Below are 22,314 nucleotides of genomic sequence, written 5' to 3'. Positions count from 1 at the left end.
GCTCATAACTCACTTAATAACTGAACTATCGTAAAAAACACTCATGTACATATAAACACAGCTAATGTTCTTAAACCATCAAGTTTTATAATAAGTCGATTTACTCTAATTTTTAAACTACGTTTGTTACGCGGCTGTAAGACAAAGACAACAAATGCCAGTGTTATGTACTCTTAATAGCAGTATGCCTATTTCCTAAAGGCATTTGCATTTTCACTGTTAAAAAAAAAATAAAAAAAAATAGAGAAGTATTTATTATTATAATATAAAATTAGACAAATCCCAAGAATGAATATTATTTAAAAAGTAGTTAGGTAAATACTATAAATCTCATCTGTTTCAGGACTTCTGTACATATATAGGTATATATTATAAATATTAAATATACTTATAGTTCCTATATAACCTATTCAAAATACTACAGATTAATTTTTAGAGTACTAACAAAATTACGAAAAAATAATTTACAAAAATTACGTATTTAGAAATTTTTATTAATATTTTTTAGATTTTTAATATAATTTCGTATATTATAAATTATATTGGTAATATCATAATGAAAATCATATTCAAAATGATTTTTTTTTAATTCCGAATATTGATTTTGGTTTATGATACACATTTATAGAATATTAGACCACTGATGACTGATGAATGATGGGTATATTAAGTTTAAAATCTAAAAGGCATCAACAAGATATCTTAAAATGTATTTAAAATTTAAAAGAAAATAATAAAAATATTACCTTTCTTTCAATTTATGTAAGGACATATAGGTCTTAAAACATCTGAATGAAAATATGGAACATTAATAGCAATAATATAGGTACCTACTAAACATTTAAATAATATCGTTTTTTACTTAAGAACAAAATAAGTACTTAACTTTCATATTGCATGATACTTTGCTAGTTTTATTTTCATTGACGTCAACGAAATGCTTTTAAATACTTTTACATAATCTTTGTCCGTGAACATATTGTATAATATATATATTCCAGAAGGTCATTTTACTTTTCACCCATTTTGTTTCATCGTCTTTTTTCCTTATTATTAGTGTATGTATATTTTTATACTTTATATACATATATTTTTTCTCTCGTTACAAAAGTAGGCGACGTGGTTGTTATCAAAAAGGGTATCATGGAGTGGTAACAAGCAGATGCAAAAAAAAAAATGATGGAATTTTTAATGAGACGGAAAGAAAATCGTACGTCGTTGAACACGAGAACAATTTCACTAGCTATAGCACCTACTTTATGAGGTCTACGTGTATAATAAAATATTGAATGCGCATTCATAAATTTTAAAATCTTTATTTTTTTTCTCCAAAAATAGGGTTTCAATTTAAAACAGACACCATATAATATTTTGATATAAAAATACACCGATACTTGAAAAAATCTCTTTGGTCGATTTTGTTCAATTATTATATATATATATATATATATAAGTACCCAACACTATTAATTTATTATATTCTAACTTTTATTATATCTACTAATTGTAATTTAGAAAAATATAAATTTATAAAAATTTGACAAAATGTATATTATAATGCAATATTGTCCGTACTTATCAATATGAATATATCAAAAATCATCTAACAAAAATACATTGACATATTTTTTTAAAATCTTTTTGCTTTTACATGTTATACACATTACACTTATATATATATATATACAAGTACAAAAGTATAAAATTCCTGAAAATAAAAAAAAACATCATTCAAAGTCTTAACTGCTAGTCATTGGAGCATACAATAAATTGCTGTTGTAACTTCCGCGTTATGTGAAATATGGTAATCAACACCCACAAACGATTGCGAATAAAACGAAAATCCTTTATCAGACCCTCCGTACTGAAATGTACACCAAAAATAGCGTGAATACTAAGCTGTAGTCCTGAAAAATTTAGAGAGGGAGAGATAAATTAAGAAATAAACAATATCAAAATATATCAAAAAAATGATACCTACGTTATGTTTATTTATATTATTTGTATGCATGAATATACTTATATGTATTATTATTTAAAAAAAAACAGTTACAGAACGAGATGGCCAATTCTTATGATGGATAAAATAAACTATAATAGCACAAAATGAATGTGTAATACGTAAGCACATTGTGATAAAATATACTCAGATAATAATAACGACAACAGTTATCAAAATCAAGCCATAAAAATGTCCACTATTTAGAGGTGTCCAGGAGGTTTTTTCGTATATATTTATTATATATATTATTTGCTTCAAACTGTGGTATACCCAGAAATTTGTTAATGGAGGAGGGGGTCAAATGGCTCAATGCTCAATAATAATTACTTTTTTTAATTTGGGTTTCCGCTTACAAATATATATGTTTAGAATTTTTAGATACATCATAACTAACAGACCACTTATATATGGCTTTATGTAGCCAATAAGTTAGGTAACAAATCTATGTAATAAGTACCAGCATATTTATTTAATAATATTTGAGTATTATTAAAATAATATTTTTTTAAATTACCTAATACGTAAGTACTTGCGCAACTAATACTCTATAAAAATTATACTGGTGTAGTGATGTCTGTCGTCTGATAATAAATGCTAAGATCTTGATTAAAGATTTAATATTTATACTTATAAATAGAATGGTATATTATTATACTTGACCATGCGGCTATGCATAATATGTTGTCCCCGACTTGCTAACGCATAAAAAAACAAATTTTATATTCAGAATAATATATTAACTTAGGTTCCTACTCTATTGTTTTTAATATTAGAATAAATTGACTTATTACCAAATTTAAAGATAATAGAATATTATCTAAGACACCGTAGCGCAGATTTTTTTTATAACTTAACTATGAAGCAAGTTTTAAGTAGGTATTTTAAAATTATACACTTATCATAATAATATATTATTTAATACCATGTATAAATAAAATATGTGTAATAAACATTTTTGTTCGATTACATTTTAACGATAAGTATAAGCACATTTTATATCGTCAACATTTTAATGAAGTGGGGAGGGGGTCTCGAACTTAATTCATATCCCCATGGATACACCCATGTTGCAAACTAACATTCCGTATTTTAACAGGACTAAAATACCGTGAGAAGGGGAAAAAATCTTCACAGAACAAATATCCGAGGAAAAATATCCAGGAGATATAAAATATCCCAAGGAAAAAAATCCGAAGAAACCATATCTGAGAAAAAATATGTAACCGTGGAATAAAATGTGCGAAGAAATAATATTATATCCGGGGAAAATATACCCGAAGATAAAAGTCCTGAAAAGTAATAAATATAATAAAATAAAAGTAGTATAACGCTGTAATAAGTAATAATAATAAATAAATGTCGTCGTGTCATAACTATTTTGATATTTATTATCAGTATTGTTATAGTATGATTTCAACATTGTATTATGTATTATAGATACAATTATATCACATAGATACATATTATACCTACCTATAGTGCCTACTCATATTCATTTAGATATTAGGTACACCTATAAATTCTGTAAAAATAAATAAGTTAAAATAAATATTTTTAAAATTTTAATATAAGTACTTAAATAATAAACTACCTATAAAAATAATAAATAATATTTGTGATTTATTAGATACAGATGCACAATTTTCGATAGAGTATAACTGGTTAACAGATTTTTAGAACTTTTACCGGCCCACCAGTCCTAAAACCATTAAAATCGGTTGGAACAATTTAGTTCAATACTTAATTTTCCAAAATTAAGTCTGCCTCATCAAGGTCCTAGTGACCAAGTTAGACTAGATAAGTACCTCGTTAGTCGTTGGTCCTATTTGGGTCTGCAACATTAGAGAGGGAAGGAGATCACCCTCCACTCATAGACCTCACCTAGAAAAATATTATTAGATTACAATGAAGATGAAGTATATTTCTAAGATTTACAACATTTTGCTACCTATCAAATTACAATCTCGAATAATAATTTTTATTAAAAAGGTAAAAAAAAATGCAATCGTATATTTTGTTATATGTGCTAACAAGAAAAAATAATAGAAAAATATATTAACTATATATCAACAATGAATATTGCCGAATCAGACAATATTCGTATGTCAATGATGCAAATGAACGAAGCACAGATTTAAAATTTAACGAAGGGATAAAAAACCACTAACGAAGCATAAACGATCACCCTTGGTTTGGGTCCAACATTTAAAATGAGGGGTGCCAGGAAAATGAACTTATTTATTTAAGAGGACGTAGAACCCGCATATGTTGTCTCCGTCTTATACACGTGCGACATAGTAAATTTTCGTTCACAAGTTTCAATATTGTGTTATTAGTTTTGATATTAGAGTGAACTGATCTATTATAAAATTTAAAGGTAAGATCATTATCCAGGTCCCCACGTAGCCTTTTATTGATACTATTATTTTTAAGTAAATTATGATCTTTTTGAAACTGTACATTTTAAAATGATCATAACTTACTTAAAAATAACAATATTAATAAAAAGCTACGTGGGACCCTGGATAATAATCTTACCTTTAAATTTTATAATAGATCAGTTCACTCTAATATCAAAACTAACCACAATATTGAAACTTGTGAACGAAAATTTACTATGTCGCACGTGTGTAAGACGGAGACAACATATGCGGGTTCTACGTCCTCTTAAATAAATAAGTTCATTTTCCTTGGCATTTGTTATGTCTCATGTGTATAAGACAGGGACAACACATGCGGGTACAACGTCCTCCTAAGCCCCTAAGGCAACTGGGTGACACCTACGGAAGTCTCTTCGAATCGAAGTAGGTATTTACGGGTAAGTATGAGGATTGGAGAAACATCTAAATTATTTAAATTGTGTTTTTGAGTTAGTGTTATGATAAAATTGTTCAGTCATCTGTTAGTGTTTGAGTAGGTAGGTCACATATCTAGTGTCCTAGACACACTATACATATATATTATATAACAGTATTCACTGAGCTAATTTTAAACTAGTTAATTCTTTGTCGTTGAGGATTAAAAGTCTAAACGGCGAAGGTAGATCAGATAGTCGTATATCAATTTAAAAACAGCTAAACTGTACTTAACCAGTTAATGTATTATGGTCTTTTTATTTTTTGTCGTGTAAATTTAGTTAGAGTTACCTACCTACCTATATCACTTTCTCTAAAAAGTGTATATTATACTACACTTTTTAAATATCTATATTATTAATTATTACTATATATTACAATTATCTCAGCTCATTTAAATATAAATCATAGTAGGCAAGTACCAATAAATAGGTACCAAAATAAAGAAAATTGGAAATTCGGTACCTACCTACGACCTACCTATGTCTGAGAAAGTTTATTATCAGCATATATTTCTAATGATATTTTATACTTAAGGGGCCGCTACACCAGAATTTGTTTTCTCTGTCTATCTCCCACATAATATAGGAATAAAGATACTCCGTATTTCCACGATTACGATTTTCTGGTTCAGTTTAGGGCAAAATCACTTATTATATATTTTATAAAGAAGAGTATTTCCTATGCATTGACCGGATAGATTTTTAATATTTACATTTATTATAAATAAAAGTATGTTTTAATTTAAAATAATTACGATCATTTTTAACCATTAATAATTTATTCAAAATTGTATATATTAAAAATCTATCCGGTCAATGCATAGGAAATACTCTTCTTTATAAAATATATTATAGGTGCTTTTGCCCTAAGCTGAACCAGAGTTGTAATCGTGGAAATACGGAGTATCTTTGTTCCTACATTATGTGGGAGATAGACAGAAAAAACAAATGCTAGTGTAGCGGCCCTTAAATATTAAAATAATTAATTATTTTTACCTAAAAAGAATTATCGATACCTTCAAGTTAGTATACATACTGACGTACCTACTGTTTTAAAAAAATAAAATATTTATAATGCTATTTTAAAAGGAACGTACCATATCCAGAAAATGATAATATAAATAATTGTTGAAAATTACAGGTAGGTATTTATTTTAATTCGTTTTTCAATTAGAACAAAATCAATTTAGTCTAAAATTAGTGTTTCATTATAGTGTTAATTCCCAGTTTACCATAATTGTTTAGTTTTTCCGCATTTATAAGAAAATTATATTGGGAATCATTTAGTGATTTGTATGAAATATCCAGATATATTTACTTACTATCTTAAAAGTAGGATTTTGTTTTTGTTTTTTAACAATATTTTAAAAATTTAAGACTACGGTCTACGATTCTACGACCAAGTTTTTGTCAGATCATTACTAGAATATTAGGTATTTAATTTTGTCAAATTTTATTCAACTACTAAGTATTAAAGTATATCTAACTAAATAATAAATTATAAACTTTAATCTTATTAATATCAGAACTTATAAGATACTTACTGAGTAGATATTCAATATTATTTACTAGCTTTGTCACTGTAAAATACTAGGTATATAGTATATAGGTACTCCGGTACTCGGTAACTTAATTCTTGTGTAGATGTTAGTGCAATTGTAGACTGCAGCCTGCAGTTAGTTATTAGATTTGTGTATTACAAGTTATGATTCATAACCTACTTATGATTTAGCATACATATAAATTGTAAGTAGTTAATAATATTTAATAAAAATATTGTGTACCTTATTCTTAAAGTTACTAAAAATATTATTTTAAACAATTGAATTACAACAAATATTATAATAAATTAGGTATACATTAATATATTATGAATTATGACTTTATTCATTGTTATTTGTTAGTAATTAATTATTATGTATTATAGGATAGAAAACACAACATTAAAATATTATATACATGACAAATGAACCTAGTTTATAATTTGTTTATTAGTTTGTACCTATCAACTAATTCAATTGGTTAAAATATTTAACTAATAAAATTATCAATACTATAGTATTTTTTCATTAAATATATAATAGTAATGATTATTTTGGTTATTATTATTTATATTTAATTATTTTAAGTATCAACATACAACCACTTATTCACATAACAAATAGGTATAATATTATTATAAATAAATTCTATACTTATCAATTATTGTCATCGACAATAAAAAGTAACCTTAAAATTTAAATACTTCATTATCATATCAAGTTGAAATTTTCAACAATTTATTACATATTATGATTTGTTAGTTTTTTACTTCTTATTCATCATAAATTCATAAGTCATAAACTCATAACAAATACCTACCTTAGCCCAGCACAAGTCTACCCAAAAATATCTTAAAATTACAATTCAATACCTAAAATTCATCAAATTGCATGCACCATTAACATTACTAAAATAAAATTAATTATAGTATATAATATTACAGCATGTAAATAATTAACTATCTAATTACATGCTGAGCTATAATACTATTATACTATCATTAAATTTAAGCTCTGCTACTAATATATGATAATTAATAGTACATTAATTGGTTTAACGGATTTTGATTTTCAAATCAATATAAATGGATCTAAAATTATTTTCTCTTAACATATAAATGTAATGCTTTTTGAATTGTACATTTACATATTACTTTAAATCTATATCATAGCCATTATACATAATAATAATATACTTATATATTTTGCTTACAAAAAATACCAGGACAATTATTTTATCAACTTCTTTAAATATAAAATGCAAATAAATTAAAAAAATAAATTATAATTTACTATCTTACAAGTTATATATACATAGAAATAATACAGCATATAGATACATCATTTTAAAAAATGTTCCATTCTTTCTATAATAAAACAAAATTATATTTTATAAATGGTAAAAAAAACCCGTTCGACTTCCTTATACAATTATTTGAGAAAATGATTATGAATAAATCTAAACTTATTAAACATCTTATTTAATATGTAAATATTAACATTATGAATACTGACAAATATATTGACAGTTGATATACAAATGCCTTAAAACAATAATATTTGTTACCAACAACAAATTAGTAAAAAATACTTTGTTAATCATACTGTATATTAGTCTGATTATTTTTTACATGAACATTAAAAGAAAAATAATATGATTTTAAATTTTGATGTAGAACTCATAACACATTACATAATTAAAAAAAAAAAATTATAACATTACAATACATACATGAGACAATTATTATTTTTATTTCTTTTAATATACTATTGTTAAAAACAAATATACTTGAATATTAAACATTTTTTATCAGTTTAATGACATGTTTACCCTGATATGTTTAAATATATTTATACTCATAACAAATATTGAAAAAAATGTTAAAAATTACCATTAAGTAATCAATTTAAATAACTATCTAGTTTCATCAGAATCCTGATCTTTATCATCTTGATAAAATTCATTTGGTGCATCAACTCTCCGATCAAGTTCAACCTGTGATTGTCTTACGTCTGGATCAACTTCATCTAAAGCGATAGCATTAAATTCCTCTGTAGGAAGCGCATCACCAGGTACATTTTGAATTTGTACACTTGGCGAGTGTTGTACCATTTTAAGGTTATCATAGGTATGTTTAACAATAAGTTCTAAGTATTGTTTACTGTTGGCATTTTCTTGTCGTGTTACAACTTCAGGATGTAATAAAAAGTCTGGAGCAAAATAGTCACGATATTCATGTTCAGGAATTGTATTACTAATTTCTTCATCAATCAAAAGAGATGTTTCATAAGTCCAACACCGAGCAACATTTCTTAAAGTATACCTAAATTCAAATAATGATACATTTTATAAGGATTATTATAGACATAATAATATACATAATTTAAAAGATAATTTCTTTTGTTGGATATAAGCACAGTATAACTTATATGTTTTTAAATGACCCAACAGTTTGTAATCTTTCTGTACCACTTAGCTTCTCTTAAAAAAGATTATATTTTAGATATAATATTTGTATTAAGAAAATGTGTCTTATTTAGAGACTAAATTTAGTTAGCATGTTAAACATATTTTTCTTTATGATTGTTTTAAAATAAGTACTTACCCTCCACCGCCAACAGTTAAAAGAGGTACATTCAAATCTTTAATAAATTTAACACATTCTCCGTGTCCTTTGGTACTTAGATTAAAACAACCCAAACGATCACCATTTAATGAATCTGCACCACATTGAAGAACAATTGCTGTAGGTTGATAGAGATCCATCACATGTTGAATTACAGGTTTGAATACCTAAAATAATAAAGGTTATTTAATAAAAAAAAAAGTTATAGGTATATTTAACTTGTTATTCATATTATTTACTGCATGAAGGAAATATATATCATAAATATTTTTTCAAGAATTTTTTATAGCTTTCATAAAATTATTGTAATGAGTAAACCTAGAAATTTAAGTAATATCTGACACCTTTAACAAATTTATATTTTTATTGCAGTTAAAAAGTTTGCAATTTAGTCTTCATTAAAAATATCCATATCTTTTAAAATCAAATGTTAAATATTAAACATATGTAATTTTGAAATGCAACCTCATAGTTTTATAATTTGTCATGAAAATTAACTAGAGAAAGACTTAAATATTTTTTATAGGACTCCTAATGTTTAAATATTTCCATATTATTTTATAAGCATTATTATATTATTATTTTGTATTATTTTTTTTTTTTTTGCACAATGTTATCAATATAAATCATATCACTGAAACTTGAAAGTATAAAACTAATAGCAAAGCAAATAAAACTTAAAGGTCCAATAACAATAATAATAGGTACAGGATATATATATTTACTTCTGATTGGGATTTTTTTATTTACTTTAAAGAAAAGAATGACTCTTCATGAAAAATGGTATCTCAATATCAACTTAAGTGGATGCAACACTTGCATGTGTTGTCTCCGTCTTACAAGAGCACAACATAGTAAATTTATGTTCAGCAGATCACTTTTAGCTCCATTAGTTTAAAAATGATAGTAAATTGACCTATTATAAAACCTGATGGTAAGAACATTATCTGTGTTTGTATGTTGGTTTTTTACTATTATTCAGTCTTTAAGTAAGTTTTGAGCAAATTTAATTTATGCTATATTATATACGCATAACTTGCTAAAAAATTGAACTATTGTAAAAAATCCAAATCCTAACACAGATAATGTACTTACCATCAAGTTTCATAATAGGTCAATTCATTCTAATTTTTAAACTAACTGAGCTAAACGTGATCTGCTGAGCATACATTTGCTATGTTACATACTTGTAAGACGAAGTCACATGCGGGTGTGACTTAATATTTTTGTCATCTTCCCCTCATTATTTTAGTATAAGTATAGAAATTATTATTCTAAAGATTACATTAAACTCATTGTTTAAAATAATTAATAAAAAATTATGTAAAAGGACTATAATAATATGATAGTTAGATAGACTTGTAAAAATATTTAATTGAAATATCAAAAACCGTATTTAATTTATATTAGTTCTGAAATGTGATACTTAATGTACTATTATTATACTTAAGTGTCTTATAGCAAAAATTATATTAGCAATTAATGCCTTGAGTATGTTTTAGTAATTATAATTAATTTAAAATAAATATTGAGCAATATAAAATACTAATTTTAGAAATTTAATTATTTTCAATCTTTTTACATACTTGTGAATAGCTAAAATCATCAATCCCTTCTTTTAAAGGGACATTTACAGAATAATATCTTCCAACATCTGCTCCAATCTCATACATGTCACCAGTACCAGGAAAAAACCAGTTACCATACTTATGAAACGATACAGTCATTACACGATCTGTTAAATAAAATGCTTCTTGGACACCATCACCATGATGTACGTCAATATCGATATACAAAACTCTTGGATGGTATTTTAATAGTTCCAAAATAGCAATTACAATATCATTTACATAACAAAAACCAGAGGCTTCAAACTTTTTGGCATGATGAAGACCACCTGACCAGTTGATAGCAATATCACAACAGTTTTTGTTTAGTTTCATCGCCCCATCTAGCGAAGCACCCGTGTACATGGAACAAAAATCATATAGACCTTCGAATACTGGACAGTCTTCGCCCACATTAAAATGATTCAAGTATTTGCTGTAAGTTGTCAGGTTTTGTGGCGTTACTCTCTGAAGGAACTCAATGTACTCATCGTGATGGAACCGGCACATGTCGTGAGCACTAGCACGATACGGCCGATATATTTTCATTTTATTGTAGAGACCATAGTTTAATACCAAACTGTGTATAACCGACAAACGATGTGGCTTCATGGGGTGTGCTGGCCCATAGTGAAAATTGCCTACGTCGGGGTTGTAAAAATAAAACACACGCTTATTAGACATTTCGATGGCAGTATTAGAACATTCCGAAATTCGTAGATAACACAGCGGTTGACTCCAAAACGATCGTATTCGATCGCATTTCACTTGAATTTAAATTAACATAAAACAAAAACTATATTCAATTGAATAGCATTAATTATTTTCTTTTAGTACACTTAACAATCTAACAACAACAACAAATTCATTCTGTTGCAGTCCCGCACCGACGGAATTGAAGGTTCAGAAGTTAGTAACAGATATCTGATATGAACAGATACTGTTTGCAATTGGTTCGCAAAATGTTGGTACCTAATCAAGCGTCCTAGTCTGGGGGGGGGGGTAAACTATTAATTCACTACCGGTTACGACTACCTATCGACTGTCTTACTCTTACATGTTAGTATGTTACTTTTTAGTTGTTACTTATAAATTGTTAGTAAGTCACTGCCATCAGAACGTTCATGATCATCGTTCGATTTGTTCGTATTATCGCTTATTCGTCCTCGGCTTCAAGACCTTGCTGTTTTAAATTTTCAATCACTTCGGTAAAACAAGTTTTATTAGAACAGACTCCTTACGTCAGGATGTCAGGTATACTCAATAATAATAACATCAACTTAAATTAAATTAAACCTAAGCCTTTTTGGGAAATTACATGACTATGTAAAATTATTGAAAATTATTACAGAAAAATATTTACTTTAAATAATATTATTACACAATTATAATATATTTAACAGAAAGTTCAGAATTAATTTCCCAAAAGCTGAATTTTGGTACATAATTAGTTTATACCATACTAACTCAATAGTATCTCAAATCTCATCAAATACTCAACCCATTAATCCTATCCATCAGCTCAAGATAAAATATTACAAAGATTTACTAACCTAAAAAATAAATAAATAATTTATCTCATTGGGTTCCATCACCGGTTGGCCTCTCTCATATTATTCAGTTAAAATGTACATAAATTATCAAATTTATTTATTGTGCTATGTTATACAGATTATACATATTATCTATATATATATAAATAGTCTATGCCACATTAATAAATATACATAGTCCTGATCCTGATACTTACTCCTTATGCGTAGTCCCCTTACCATTCATAAAAGCGGCATGCTCTCCTTTCATTGGTTTCGCTTATAATAACTCATTAATGATTACAATCAAAACGGATCATATTATGACCGAGACCATACTATTTATCATAAAATAATTTACTTAAAATATTTATACATTGAGGCAAGGATTATATTTTAAAAAAGATTTGATTTTTTTAACCAAAACTGTCAATTATGCACTAAAACAATTTATGACCAAAAATTGAAGAGCAGATACTTTTACATGTCACATAAAATAATTTCTACAATTTTAATTATCGTAAGTGATAATGTCGTTTTTATAGACTATGACAATATAACTGTTCAATGTGGGTTTGACTACAAAATAAAAGAATCAGAATTATAATTACAAATTGTAATTTACAATAGACTAAAAAAAATCGTCATAAGATGAATTTTAGACTTTAGTACACATATTTTAGTTTATTTCTTAGTTATGAACATACTAAGATCTGACACCTACTTCTTGTAGCCCCACCCCTCTTAAAAGAGGTGTGCAATTTATTCACTTTTTTCGCTAATTATAATTCGTCGGTTAAAGTTACCATAATAATATATTATTTTATGTGTTATAAATATATAAAATTATGTGTAAAATAAATTATTGAATTATGAAATAAATATTCACAAATTATAAAATTAAAACATACCTACATTTTTGTTTTCTTATTTATTCATACTTTATGTTATTAAATTAAATTTCCATCATTTTCGGAAATGTTGAATTATATAAATGCTGTATCAAGAATAATTTATATACTTAATATTTTCATAATAATTATTTATATTATATAGAATTATAGATATTCACTATTAATCACGTGCATATATTTATACGCCCGTATATTTTTTATTCAATGATTTCAATTCAGTAAGTTTTTATGAAAATTAAGTACCAATTTATGTTTTATGTGATAAATTGCTGATAATAAACGTGCTGAAAGTGAATATGTGTTACCAATATATATGTACCAAAATTAACTTTATAAATAACTCTATTTAGTATAAAATATTTAAAATATACACAATATAAGATATTAATATAATACTTTTTATACTTAGTAGGTACTCTGGAGGCGTCTTATTTTTACAACTTTCGAATTTTAATTGTGCGATAAATAAAAAAATGATAATGCAAGCACAACAATGTGTACTATTAAATAATAATTTTCATTGATATAATTTACGTGGAAACATCAATATAATTAATTATGATTTATGAATTTATGATAACCACTCCTATAGGTTATAGATGTCGTACTACATTTTCAAAACTAATTTATTCAACTAACCCCACTCCTTAAGTATTGACTATTTTTAATATTTTTAGTTTCATGCTTTTTTAAAACTACATTTTTATTTTTTTCACCCTTATATTTAGTGAAATCACTATCAACTTTTGATTTTGAAATGGCAATTTATATATTTAAAATGTCGTAAAATAGTATATTAGTAGGTATGGCAATTTTTTTTTATGAATTTTAATGTTAAAATTATTATCATTCATTTAACCGTTAGTGAGTTATAACTGGCAACTGCTCAAAGTTAGGTGGTTTAAGGATTTTAGGTGTTCATCCTACAGGTTATTACGGCTGTGAGGTGTTGGTAACTACAAGTTCAAAGTTCATCACTACGTCGATAGTCGATAAGAAGTTTATTACACAAAGCTATATTTACGCAAGAGCATTATGGGTATTTGTCCAGGGCCCATGCCGACTAAGGGGCCCACCGCCCAAGTACTAGATTTAATTCTTTTAATTGATACTTTAATTTAATTTTATATTTATAATAATAGGCCCATTTATTATTTTTTTCGGGACCTCAAAAGTCCTAAATAAGGCACTGTTATTACATATGAAAAAAGAAGTATTATAAAAACCAAAAACAGCTAGGCGTATGTAATTTGCGGTATTTGCGCCAAAAACAACCTGAAGAAAAAAATATTTATGTAATTTGTGCCACATATGAAAATTTATTTGGTAATTTGCGCCACTTTTAAAGGTTGTAGTTTGCGCCACAAAAAACTGAATAAAAGGACATTATGTAATCTGCACCATTTTATACCTTCAAAAATTGTAATTTGTATTTTTAACCATTGACCAATCAAGTTAATTTTAATAGTTATACATTTCTTGAAAATTATTTAAAAAAAGTATTAAATATAAGTACCTACAATTCCTATAATTAAAAAAACATAAAAAAATCAGTCATATTATAACATTTATAACTATAAATAAATGTATATAAGTATAAAATAACTAAAAAATTTATTTTTACAGATTAACGTATTGTATTTTTTATCATTGATTTATCAAGTTCATTTAATTATTTATACATTTCTATGAAATTATTAAAAGTAATTAAAAAAAGTATTAAATAAGTATAATTCAGCCATATTATAGTTATAAATAAATGTATATAAGTATACACTATACTTAAATTCCAACAATTTTAACTTAAATTGTGTGGCGCAGCAGATTACATATTCTATTTCGTTTTCTGTCGTGGCGCAAAATACATGTTATATTTTTATATTTTAGCGCAAATTACATACATACTTAAATTTACCTATGGTAGCTCAAATTACAGGTAATAAAATTGGCGCAAAATACCATCTCCCCCGAAAACCGCTCAACTTATCTTGAGTGTGACTGACGCTTATTGTTTTAGGAAATATCGTCTAACTTTAAATAATTATTAGCATTTTAGTAATCAAAAATATATAAGAATTAGGAAGCCAATTCAATAATATATTCAAAGGTATTTTTTAAAGGAGAAACATTATTGAAATTCTTGAATAAATTTACGCTTGAACCCAAAAAACTCTAACCTTAGCTTTGGATGTCTCTACAGTTTGCATACTGCTATCGTTTTTGTTGATTATGATTTGTGAATATCAGCATATGGTAAGTAAGATACTAATTAAAAATAAAAATATTCCAATACCTATATTATTATGCTATTAGATTTTGTAGCATGTTATCACATAGTAGAGTCTGCTTATCTCAACGAAAAAATTGTCATGCATTGATAATAATATCATAGTAAATCTTACATAAGTTAGATAGATATTATATTTATCAATCTTTCTCGATTGTTGCGTCGCAGTAACATATTTTAATATTTTGTAGTTTAGTAAGCGACTAAAATTAATTTGATTCAGTTTTGTAAGCTTTGAATATATCACTATAAAATTGTTTTTATTTTTTTTTAGTTCAAATATATGTAAAATATTTTTATTGTAAAATTATTGAGTTCAGACTTATATTATATATTGTAAATACCTATATATTTTTTATTAGGTGTTATTTACTAAATTTAAGTGGTAATTTTATACATATAATGTATTGTAAGAACTCTTCTTTTAAACAAAAACATTTAGTTGATTAATTGATCTGTGTGAATACTATGAATAAATTGATATCAACATTATAGCACACGCAAAACAGTTATAGACTTCCACCTAACCAACCTCACGCAAGACGACTATATAATGATGTGTATACCTATATTCCTAAATGTAATGTTAACTAATGATAAATTTAAGTACACATAATGTATATTAAAAAAAAAATGTTATTTATAATGTTTAAATGCTTAATTATACATATGCTGATATTTAACAATAAATTGTTAGAGCTCTGAGAAGAAACAAACTTAAAATATAACTCTAAAACTTTAAACCGGATACATTTATTTGTTTCGCCCATTAATAGGTAATTATATATAAATTATAAATATAAGATATAGGTACTACAGTTAACAAAACATTCAGTATAATTGTAAATAAAAATTTCAATACAAAATCGCATTGTTGATATATAATACAATGACTATACTGACTACTGAATACAGTGAAAAACTAAGTTCAGTGCAATGAAAAACGTGATCGCAGTATAATGATTTTAATTACATACCTATAATAAATTAGTATGTATTTATTTATTTATCTTGTATCATAATGAAACTAATTAATATTTTCAGAATTGTATTCTACTGATAATTACGCAGCCATGAACTAAACTCAATATTTATATTCTATAATAATGTTAAGAACTACATAATATTCATAAAAGTCGAATCTGCTTTAATTTTAAAATCAATTATTCAGCAATCTTCTCCAATAAAAATGTCAAATACGTGTAGAATCGTATTGTTTTATTTAATCACATGCATTTTGACCTGCTCGGCATCGGATACGCCTAAAGTACGTGTTAACTCTGGAGAAATTGCTGGTGGATATGAATATAGCTATAGTGGTCGAAAAATTTACTCATTCTTAGGCATACCATACGCAAGTCCACCAGTTCAAAACTATCGATTTAAAGTATGTTGAGAATAATTTTTATGTTCATGAGAGGAAAGATTCAAATTAAAAATAATTGGAATATTCTTTTCGCAGGAACCACAACCCGTAAAGCCATGGTTAGGAACATGGAACGCCACTATACCGGGAAGTGCTTGTTTGAAACCGGATTATGAATCTAATTTCAAATTTGTTGGTCAAGAAGATTGTTTATATCTTAATGTCTATACACCAAAGGTAATTGAAAAATGTATGCAAATAGATAAATAATTATATAAACACCGTGTCTTTTTTTATAATTATATATATAATTTTATTTAAAATACTCGGAAAATTATACTTAAAAACATACGATTATTTTTAGTGATTAAACACATAAACGTTAAAAATCTGTGCTTTGTTCATTAATTATGTTACAATGCGACGATTGATCATTGTATATAACATAATTAATATCATCTATATCCTTATAATAGTAAATAACCAAACACCCAAATATGGAATTGCACATAAAAATATACCTAATTTAATTAACTAAACAGCTACCACGAGAAAATACGCCTGGCGATTTAATGGATGTAGTGGTGCACATACACGGCGGCGCATTCGTTGGTGGTCAAGGCATTTTTTATGGTCCACAATATCTTTTGGATATCAATGATTTCGTTTATGTATCAATAAATTACCGTTTGGGTGTATTAGGATTTGCCACCACTGGCGATAATATTTTGCCTGCAAATAACGGTATGAAAGACCAAGTAGCGGCATTGAAGTGGATACAACAAAACATTGTTGCGTTTGGTGGTAACCCAAACAGTATTACAATTACCGGCATGTCGGCAGGTGCGAGTTCGGTTCATTACCACTTGATTTCACCAATGTCTCATGGTACGTATATATGTGTAAACTCAGAGTCGTGCCGTTATGATTTGACACCCGGAGCAAAATTAAAAATATTCGCCTTCCTCCATTAACTGACATGTCTAACCTAACTTTTTGGCGCCCCTTAAAATTTGCGCTCGAGGCGCAGGCCCCCTTGGCCCCCCTAGACACGGCTCTGTGTAAACTACAATGTTATTTTCAACAAATTAAAATTAAATCATAGCTTTTTGTAAACTGTAAACATTAAAACCTATTTATAAGAACTTTCGTTTTATTGAATGTTGATCGATATATATTTATTTAAAATGCATATTTTGTTCAAGATTAACGATGGGAAATTAAAAACTGATTAAAGTATATTTTCGTTCATTAGCATTGCGACTGTTTTAGATATTAAAATAAGTAGGTATATTTGATTTAATGTATAGTGTATACTCGTTTGTCAGAATAATATTTTATGTCTTGAAAAAATATATATTAATAACTAGCTAATCTATACATGTAAAATCTAAAAGTCATTAAAATAGTCATAAAATTTAGTCAATTCACTTACTGACTAACCATTTATTCACTTCTGTCTACAAAAAATTATCATCGACAATTGGATTTAAACGCGTTCGTTTTTAAAAGGAATATACTCAACACTGCTCATGGAGCTAGAATTTGGCAATTAGGTAATTAATAGTCTTAAAATATTACAGCTAAGATCCAATTTTGCATTGGAGTAGAATTATTGTAGTCTATCGTAAGTTTATATGAAAGTCTTATGTTTTTGCTGCAAGAAATGTAAAGATGAGTTAATTTGGTTTAATTCTGGTTTATCTGGGTTAATATATTCACACATATATATATAAAACATAGGATAGTGCTCTTCTAATTGGAAGATAAAATTGATGATATTTTATCAACCTATTCAATTACCGATACAAAGCGATGCCTTTTCCCGTCCGGAACTGTTACACGCACACCGTCACGTTTCAAAACATATTTTGTGTTTAGTCAGTAAATGAATAACCCACAATTTTTTTTTGTGGGTAATTCTGGGTAAAAATTCAGCTAGGAATCAATAAAAATAGTTAATAGTTAATCATTTATTGTAACTACTGAAATTCCTGTATACTTTTTCATCGAATTTATATTATTACCTTTATTTAATATCATACATAGACATATAGTTGGTTTATAAAATGTGTTATATGTTTTAAGGCTTATTTAACCGTGCAATTCTTCAAAGTGGAAGTGCTTTTTGTCATTGGTCGTATATTGAAAACGTTGCAGAAAAAACAAAATATATAGCAAACATGCTGGGATGTCCAACTAGTAATTCCATAGATATCGTTGAATGCCTTCGTTCTAGACCAGGATTAGCTATTGCCAAATCATTTATAGACTTTATGGTAAATATTTTTTGATAATTAAATAATAATTTTTTTTATATTAATAAATTTAAATATGGAATATATAATATAGCCATGGAAATACCAACCTTTTTCACCATTTGGTCCAACCGTTGAATTAGCCGGAGACGAAAAATTTTTACCTGATATTCCAGAAAAACTCGTTCCATATGATATTCCAGTGCTAATGAGTGTTACCAAAGATGAGGGTTTTGATACAGCAATAGATATTAGCCGAAAAAATGGTATTAATGAACTAAACGACAATTGGAATGAATATTTACCACATCTTCTTGATTATAATTACACGATTTCAAATGAAAAATTAAGAACTAAAATTTCTCAAGATATAAAAAAATTTTACTTTGGTGATAAAACAATATCAAAAGAAACCTTTAGCAATCTTGTAGAAGTATGTTTTTTTTACGTTATAATTACCTAATATTTGAATAATATTTTTTTATTCAATCAATATACTAACAATTACTAATTAACATTATAGATCATTAGATAAATTCTATGACGAATTGACAAATAAACAGAAACTCAGCTCTTTGTTTATTTTTTTTAGTAATTTATATTGAAAGTTTTCGGAGTTGGGTAATTTACAGATCTTAGTGTTAGTGATTAATTTGTATGTGTACATACAGAGTCGATTTTATAAAATTTGTGACTTGTTGTCATATGTTTTTACTGTTGTTACATGCAGTCGTCAAAGAATAAAAATTTGATATAAATGAACCTAATTAGTATATTATTGTTATACTATTTAAACACGGAACTGAATAAAAACAACAAAGGCAGTACGTAATAACAAAACATGACAATAAATGTAAAATATTCTTGTCTTAATATCTTATAGTTATTAGTATATATTTGTACCTATTTTTAGTCTTTTCATTTTTTTTAAATATATTTTTCTAATTTTTAATGCATAACTGCATGCTTATTATGCATTTGTGACTGTTTTTTACTATATTAAACTTTCTACGCAGCATCGCTGCTTCTTAAATATATTATTACAATCATATAATAATTTATTATCAACATCTTTCAGATGATTTCAGATAGAACGTTTGGATATGCTATAAGTAAAGCAGCTCAACATATTTCTGTTAAGAATACGGCACCTGTATATTTTCATGAATTTGGATACAGTGGTAATTATTCTACCATAGCCCTAATGGATCCAAAAAAATATTCCCGAGGATCAAGTAAATCATATATTTTATGTATTTATTATTTTATTTGTATCTATAAAACAAAGCTAATAATTCATTATTACTAATAAACAATTAGATGTTACTCATTCCGACGAAACCATGTATGTATTAAAAATGAAAAATTTCACTGTTCATGACAACGAAGAAGACAAAAATATGATGAAAACTATGGTTAACATCTGGTCAACATTTATTAAAAATGGGTAATTATATATCTACCAATTTTTTATAATTAACATGATCATTTTAGTTTTTAATATTGAAATATAAATAAATAATGAAATAAATTCCTAACAATCCCAACCTAATTCTAATGTATAGAGGACTATTATAGACTATAGCCGAATAATAAATTACGTATGTTTTTATACTCTAGGTATTTATTAATAGATATTACATTATAATCATAACGTTTATAATTGTTTTAATGTTATTGTTATAGAGTCCCTGATATTGGAAATTCAAAAATTTGGTTACCTGTTTCTAAAAATCCAACAGATCCTTTGAGATTTATAAAGATTACTCAGCAACAAACGTTTGAAGTTGAAGAACGATCAAACCATGGGAATTATGCATTTTGGCGTAGTTTACCATTAACAGAATTTAATGAAGTTAATGTGCCGGAAGTTTTAAAATCTGAATTATAAATATTAAAAAATGTGTTTATCTCAATAATAGTTTTAAATATATGTTGTAACATTAATTTTATAAATGGAATATTAAAAGTTAAAACCATTGATAAATAATATAAATATAATATAAGTAATAGTTACATTTTAAATATTATTTAATTATTATTCATGTACCTACTTACTGAAACTATAAAATATTATAAAAAAAGTATCGTTTTGTGATAATGAAAAGTTTTTTTTTCGAAACTTCAGCTAAAAATATCATATAAATATAAAATTAAATATTTAAATATACCACGAACATACCTTTTTTATCCTATTCTATATAATTTAACGGAAATCAAAGTAAAATTATATAGAATAATTAGATTTATTTTATGAAATAATTAGTTATAAAGTATAATAAATAGTTTTTTTGGAAATTAAATGTAGACTATTCAGCGTTATCAAAACATCATTCTTCATATTATTGTCGCTAAATACCAGTATGAAAGTAATAACATTAACCATCGAGTTTTGGTAATAATATCACCCGAGACAAGATAATTACGTTTTCTTGCAAACACGAGTTAAGGCTGGATCAACAAACTAATCCAGCAGAAATTAAACTATTTGACAACTTTCAAGACATAAGACGTCAACAACCCTATGACTGAGTATAAAATATTAATCTAAGTCCAGACCTCTCAACTGAAAATTTTAACCCAAATATTTTTTGTATATATTTACTAAAAGTATCCATATTTTTTAGTAATTATGTACTCCGTTGTAATGTATTGTTAATGATCATTGATCGTTATAATAAAAACCTTCGGGTAGTTAAAAAAAATACAATATACATAAGTAACGAATTGTCACGCGGTGTATTACAATTTAGTTTTTGCGCAGTTTAAGTTTAAGCGATTTATACTTGGGCAAAAGTGTCATTAACTACATTAACTAGTCAGTTAATTTTCTAATTAACTTGAGAACTTATATAACGGGAAAAGACAGATGACTTAAAGCGTCACAAAAACCCAGAAATATCACGACGGTAAAAAGTCAATTTAACAAGTGAAACCACACTGTCTTATACATAAACACAGTATGCAGACAGCCTATGTAGTTTTCAGTGTTTTCACAATGGAGAACGTAACGGCAGCGCATTAACGATGCTTCGCACACAAACCACACGTTTGGCATAAAAATCGGTAAATCGTTGCCACCTAGACCACTTCATCTTTAATTCTTCAACTGACTACACCAACAACAGACAGCCCAAGACTCGAAGACACTAGACGATCAAGCAAGAAACCGTAGGTTAGGTTAGGTTAGGTTCCGAGCCGGCGGTCGAGTCACCGTCCGTATTAGGTACCTATACTGACTCACCGAACATTATCAAGACCTTCCGTTCATTGAGTGCCAGCGCTTTTCAAGCAAGCACAGATACGCAAATCAGAACAGTGAC

At 26.6% G+C, this 22,314-nt stretch overlaps 2 protein-coding genes across 2 annotated transcripts; one reads left to right on the top strand and one right to left on the bottom strand.

Annotated features, from left to right (window-relative positions):
- Nucleotides 1-7,669: 7,669 nt before the first annotated feature.
- LOC132918888 (histone deacetylase 3) lies at nucleotides 7,670-11,546 on the bottom strand. Its single transcript, XM_060980232.1, has 3 exons — nucleotides 10,614-11,546; nucleotides 9,007-9,194; nucleotides 7,670-8,724 (listed from the first exon to the last, which is right to left on the bottom strand). The coding sequence occupies exons 1-3, from the start codon at nucleotides 11,316-11,318 to the stop codon at nucleotides 8,316-8,318; spliced, it is 1,302 nt and encodes a 433-aa protein (XP_060836215.1). The 5' UTR covers nucleotides 11,319-11,546; the 3' UTR covers nucleotides 7,670-8,315.
- A 157-nt stretch (nucleotides 11,547-11,703) lies between these two features.
- Nucleotides 11,704-21,016, top strand: LOC132918887 (esterase E4-like). The gene is made up of 9 exons (XM_060980229.1): nucleotides 11,704-11,888; nucleotides 16,412-16,754; nucleotides 16,830-16,970; nucleotides 17,276-17,621; nucleotides 18,822-19,012; nucleotides 19,086-19,424; nucleotides 20,070-20,226; nucleotides 20,312-20,438; nucleotides 20,678-21,016. Exons 2-9 carry the CDS (start codon nucleotides 16,557-16,559, stop codon nucleotides 20,880-20,882), a joined length of 1,704 nt encoding a protein of 567 aa, XP_060836212.1. The 5' UTR covers nucleotides 11,704-11,888; nucleotides 16,412-16,556; the 3' UTR covers nucleotides 20,883-21,016.
- Nucleotides 21,017-22,314: the final 1,298 nt, after the last annotated feature.

This window comes from Rhopalosiphum padi, chromosome 2 (genome assembly GCF_020882245.1).
Source record: "Rhopalosiphum padi isolate XX-2018 chromosome 2, ASM2088224v1, whole genome shotgun sequence".
NCBI classification, from domain to species: Eukaryota; Metazoa; Arthropoda; class Insecta; order Hemiptera; family Aphididae; genus Rhopalosiphum; species Rhopalosiphum padi.
This window is presented reverse-complemented; position numbering and strand designations above follow the sequence as displayed.

What these genes read in the sequence shown, in the direction of transcription:
- LOC132918887 (XM_060980229.1), top strand. Translation starts at nt 16,557, where the DNA reads ATGTCAAATACGTGTAGAATCGTATTGTTTTATTTAATCACATGCATT. An exon ending in TTAATGTCTATACACCAAAG is followed by an intron (nt 16,971 to 17,275) that starts GTAATTGAAAAA and finishes TTAACTAAACAG; the next exon opens with CTACCACGAGAAAATACGCC. An exon ending in GATTTCACCAATGTCTCATG is followed by an intron (nt 17,622 to 18,821) that starts GTACGTATATAT and finishes ATATGTTTTAAG; the next exon opens with GCTTATTTAACCGTGCAATT.
- LOC132918888 (XM_060980232.1), bottom strand. Translation starts at nt 11,318, where the DNA reads ATGTCTAATAAGCGTGTGTTTTATTTTTACAACCCCGACGTAGGCAAT. An exon ending in ATGATTTTAGCTATTCACAA is followed by an intron (nt 9,195 to 10,613) that starts GTATGTAAAAAG and finishes TTATTATTTTAG; the next exon opens with GTATTCAAACCTGTAATTCA. An exon ending in TTAACTGTTGGCGGTGGAGG is followed by an intron (nt 8,725 to 9,006) that starts GTAAGTACTTAT and finishes ATTTGAATTTAG; the next exon opens with GTATACTTTAAGAAATGTTG.